This window comes from Notothenia coriiceps, unplaced genomic scaffold (genome assembly GCF_000735185.1).
Source record: "Notothenia coriiceps isolate Sejong01 unplaced genomic scaffold, NC01 NC01_scaffold00008664, whole genome shotgun sequence".
Taxonomy (NCBI): Eukaryota; Metazoa; Chordata; class Actinopteri; order Perciformes; family Nototheniidae; genus Notothenia; species Notothenia coriiceps.
This window is the reverse complement of record NW_011341365.1, coordinates 4,916-10,473: the sequence shown is the minus strand read 5'-3', so window position 1 is coordinate 10,473 and position 5,558 is coordinate 4,916. Positions and strand designations below refer to the sequence as shown.

General features: G+C 40.3%; 1 protein-coding gene across 1 annotated transcript; it reads right to left on the bottom strand.

Moving 5' to 3' along the window:
- Positions 1 to 383: 383 nt before the first annotated feature.
- Positions 384 to 3,657, bottom strand: LOC104944709 (ubiquitin carboxyl-terminal hydrolase 19-like; the record flags this gene model as incomplete). The annotated part of the gene is made up of 4 exons (XM_010770280.1): positions 3,586 to 3,657; positions 2,006 to 2,134; positions 1,675 to 1,811; positions 384 to 941 (listed from the first exon to the last, which is right to left on the bottom strand). Coding segments are annotated over exons 1-4 (834 nt in total), but the record flags the coding sequence as incomplete, so codon positions are not given.
- Between the last annotated feature and the right edge of the window lie 1,901 nt (positions 3,658 to 5,558).

The following is a 5,558-nucleotide window of genomic DNA, read 5'->3' as shown; positions in this document are numbered from 1 at the left end:
GGTTTCCTGTTCCATAGATCTAGCCTCTTTATTTTCCCCTTAAAATGCACCAGTTTGATGCATTTAAACTCAAAAAAAAAAAAATACAGGACCCCCCTGGAGGATTGGAGGTCGACCCCCACTTAAAATCACTTGGATAGGTTCCTAAATACATTTACAATTTGTTTAAAATAGTAACCCATGTCAATATGTTTATTTGTAGGTAGTAGATTTAAACTATAGGGCTATAACTATGGGCCCTGTCTGTACCTGTTCGCTCTGCCATCGCGTGAAGGGTCTGCTAACAAGCGACCAACCGAAAGGTTAATGTTAATGTTGTTGTATGTCACAAAGGCCCGTCAGACCTAATCCTTAAAATTATAAGGGTTAAATTGGTAAAATACACTTTGACTTTCTAAATAAAAAAACACAACAGCGTTTCTTACCTGAGTTTTGTTAGTATGGCTGCCAGCAGCGACTCCTGCTCTCTGTTCCTCTCCTCCGCCTTTGTTGTCTCCATCTCTGCGTTGTGTCTGTGGGCTACGACCAGCGGGCAGGTGTGTGTGAGCGTCCCTGTCGGCAGGTGACGTGGCCTCCTTGGTTGCCGCGGGCAGCTGTGTGACGGTGCGCTTGGCACTGGGTTCCTGAGGCTCTCCTTGCGTGACTGCGACAGGCTTGCTGGTGGGGGCTGAGCCATCTCCAGCTCCACCTTTCACCCCTGCAGAGTCTGTAGTGGTTTTGTCACACGCTTGTTTGTTTTTCAGGCCGCGCTTCACCCCCCGCTCTGCCTTGCTGCCACCGCGCCTGGACTCGCTGTGTGCCGGTGTTGGGGGAGGCTGCTGATTTGGCTGCGTGGAGGACACTCTGGATTTCTCTGATGACTCCGAGGCAACGGGCTTCCCCTCCAGTTCCTTCTCTTTTTTGGTCTCAATAGGAAATGTCTCTTTCTCCTTCTTATTTGACTGTATAAGAATAAGTAGAGGAAAAACATTGTATCTAACCAGCTGCAGACTGAACTGAAGACTCCATTTACAGTAATAACTAATTTTACACAATTTCATAAAACAATAAAATATTATGCAAAGAATTCTTCATGTATAAGGTCACATTTTAGGGGGAAAAAACACGAATGTACTCAAATAATAAAAAGGCTTAGGATCTGGCAATTGGATTGGATTTCATTTAGCTTATTGTAACCTAATTAGCTGGATAAATATTAACAATTTGCAATTGGCTGAGTACATTGCTGGTAGTTTAAGTGATTTTAGTCATTTCTTTCTTATTTATAATCAAATAGCTGGATTGAGTTGGTCACAATGGGGCTTATCTATTCAATGACATACTAAGTTCATACTATATATCATATCATTTATATTATGGCATATATTTTTTTTATTCTGACTGAGTTGTTGCTATGTTAAAAATGTTTACACAGAAAGATCATCTTAATATTTAACAATTCAGATATTTCATATTGCTTCCAAAGCCTTTTGATTCAATTGGCAAAAATCCAGAAATCGTGCTAATATTACAGTGATTTAAAATATGCACCTAAAATAATGGCATAGTTAGGAACACCTTTGTATTACGTACTACATATTGGCCAATACCCAAAACTTATGTATCCGGACTAAAAACATCAGAAGGTTGCTTCCCTGAATCTAAATGAAAACCCCTTTAAGTTATATGACTCACCTTAAGCGAGGGCCAGATGTGGAAGGGAATCTTCTTGTGCATGATGACGTGCAGGAAGCCTCCCTTTTCTTTGTGTTGGACTCTGCTGCATGACGCCTCAATCTCCTCCTGCAGCTGGCAGCTCCACTGCCGTCCATCTGAGCAATTATAACATGCATACAGATGTTTTTAGAACAGAACTGGAATCCACATAAATGGTAAGTATGCAATCACTTGAGACAGATGCAACTTTGTCCGTTTTCCTTGTGGTTGTATTTAAATTGAACTTGACTGTTTTTATTGATGTTCCACTGTAGTTTCTGTACAATAAATATGCATTACTAGGACTCACCTGGGAAGTGCACATGGCAGTGAGTATCAGTGAAGGTCGTGTTGATATCCTCTATTCTCTGCACCCCCTCTCCACAGCGCAGTCTGACCGTCACTTCATTGACATTCTGCTTCCAGTCCACAAACACATCTGGAAAAACACAACAGAGTTGACCTTCACATACTGTTTATGTGAAATCAGAGACCACTTCCCCTTTCCACCTTGGTCATTAGAATAAATTCAATTATAGATCAAATAAAAGACAACACAATCAATCTCATCTGGTAAATATGGAATGAAATAGAAGAGGAAAAAAGTGCTTTTTAGTGAGGCGAATGTGGTGATCATGCTATAGAGAGGGGCAATGATGAAAAATCTCTTCAGGCATAAACAGATTTGATGAAGTGCTCCCTCAAAAAAAGCAATGGGATTTTTCTTCAGCAGCATAATCTCCACATAAGGCAATAAAGGAACTACATGAATTCCCGTCACTAACGCTAAGCTAAAGACGGCTAATGTTCAGCGTGATGGCCTTTAGTAGTCTCATTTAGTCACTTGTTTGCAACCACTGTTTTTATGACACATAGAAGCTTCAGACATTCACCAGTTCGGTATTCACGGACATATTTTAAGTCGTAGAACAAAATATGTATAACTCTTTTAGGCTCATGATAACCAGAGATCTTATTTCAAGCATCTAAAAAAAACTTGTTCAAAGAGACACTGACTTCAAGACGAGGGAGCCGTAAGTGCTAAATTGCTAACTCATTTCCAGGTTTTAGGAGTGGTTCCTGAACCTGTGTTGTATCTCTACAACACTGAGAAAATACAGTGTCATTGCACCTGCTCAGATATTCAGGGCATATCGTTACACTATGCCCAAATGGGTCATCCTGGGACAAAGCCTGAAGCCGGCATTACAGCAAACTGTACAGTGACCAGGGCTATTCAATTAGTTTGGAATGGGGCCGGTTGATGGAAATGATCCAAAGCAAGGGGATGGCTTGAAATATGAGCAATCATATTAAGAGCTTCAGATACAGTAAATACTACAACAGCATAGTGGAGTGCATATATTGTGTTAAATTAAATGAAACAACATAGCCCAACGGCCTTCAGAGATCTAAATGGCAAGTTCAGGACTCAGTAGGCCTACATGTGAAGCTGATTTAACCATCAACATCATTTCATTTGATTTCATTTAGGTGAAATTATCTAATCATTCAAGCAGCGATGCAACCAATGACAGGAGTTGCCACTACAGTAGCTAGTAGGTGGGTTTGAAACCCGAACCCGCAGAAGTTTTCAGGCAATGTCTTCCCCTCTATCTCTCAATGTAACACCCTCTGGAATAAAAGGCACTCTGGCCCAAAAATAAATATTTAAAAAAAAAAGAGATTACTTTTTAACATTATACTCAAAGGGCCAGTAAATATCACCCCGGGGCCGGATTTGGCCCGCGGGCCGCCAATTGAATAGCCCTGCTGTACACCAAGTAAACAACAGCCTTAAGGCAAGTGATTTATGCATTTCAAGGTAGACTAAAGAGTGATAACTTCAGTCAAAGAGATCACAAAATGAAAAACAAAACAAACACGTACCATTGTTCATAGTGACTTTGGAAGTGATTGAAAATAAAGTATCATCCCAAAAACACAGTGAGTGTTAAGTTTCCTGCAAGCAACGAAGTCATGTACGCACACTAAATGTAGTCTTCCACAGCTAGAGAGCCTCGACTTTCCCACTGTCACTTCTTCACTCTAACTCACCCCTCCTCTCAATCCCTCTAGAAAGGTCACAAGCAACACCCAATCCCTGCAGCTGGTGACAGTTGCATTTCCAGTGGAGCCACGCCCACAGTGTTCTCTCATAACTGGGTAACACACTACACCGACATCAGGGCTTTCCACAGGATTTTGTGACACTATGGTGGGAGGACCTCAGACCCTTAATGGAGGACTGGGAGCATTTTTTTCCTGTAAGAAAATGTGAAGCATTTTGAAGTTATATGCATCAATCTGGTGCTTTTTGAACACAAAATAAGGAGGTGCGATCTAGGGATGGGTACCGAAATCCTATTAAACCAGGGCTACATTTTTAAAGACTGTGGTATCGATAAGCTCCGACGTTAAAAAGCGTAAAAGTAGAACATAGCAGAGTGTAGGAATACTCTGTTACAAGTAAAGGTCCTGCAATTAAAATATTACTCAAGTAAAAGTACATAAGTATAAGCATCAAAATATACTTAAATTAACAAAAGTAAAAATACCCATTTCAGAATAATATATAGGACATGTTTTATAATGATTGCTCATTAAAGTGTTCTCAAAGCTGGTAAAGGTGCAGCTAGTTTGAATGACTTTGTATACTGCAGGGTAGCTGGTGGATTTACTCCAGGTGGAACTAAAGTCTGATTTAACACTTGATTAGATTTCACATCATTCATCCACATCTGTGAAGTAACTAAAGGTATTAAATACATGTAGTGGAGGAGAAGTACACCATGTACCTCTGAACTGTAGTGGAGTAGAAGTACAAAGTAGCATAACATTGAGATACTAAAGTAAAGTACAAGTACCTCAACATTGTATACAACACTAGAGTAAACGTACTTGGTGTCACAGCTTTCTGTACGTTCCCTCTCTTCAGGCCCTGTAATCAAACCTTCACAGCTCACCGTGTATCAGTGTGTTCTGGAGAGGAACTGATTGCACCCTCAGTTTTCTTAATGTGTCTGATTATTCAAATGGTTTCTGAATACAAGTCTGAACAAGAAGTACCACCTTGTCTCCACTAACAAGAAATCTGTAATGTGATCAAACATGTTGTACACACTGCAGGGGAATGGGGTGAACATGTTAACTGACAGATATCACCACTTCATTCCTGACATTAACACGATTATCTTTCACATTACAAGTTTGCTGACATGTTGTGTTAAACATATGCAAATGAGGGGCTATGTTATGCTAATTTGGTGAATTTAGGTGAAATCTGCACTCAGACAGACAGTTAGTGAAATAAACTCCTGAGTGAGGATGTTTTATTTCCACTAGTCTGAATAAAGACATGTTATAGAAGCTAAAAAAACAATCTCTCACTTTATGTGTATTCAAAGCAGCTCAGCAGTGTGTTCATGTGTCAGGAATGTGGTCTGAATAGACAGATATCAACATGAAACTCGCCCACTTTATTCCTGACATTAACACAATTACCTTTGACATTACAAGTTTTCTGACATGTTGTGTTTAAATATGCAAATGAGGCTTTATGTAATAGAAACGTTAGGTGAATTTAGGAGAAATCTGCACTCACAAACAGATAGTTAGTGAAGTAAACTCCTGAATATGGAGTTTTCTCCCACTAGTCTGAATAAAGTTATAGAAGCTAAGGAACCTAAATGTCTCACTTGAATGTGTCCGTACGTAAAGCAGCTCAGTAGTGTGTTAATGTGTCAGGAATGTAAAAGCCTCGTTCTGCCGCTCTGTGGTCTGAAACTGAACAATGCCAGGGACTCCCCCTCCGGCTATTTCCAGACCCTGCTGCACATTTGAAGCCCCGGGTGCATGACCCC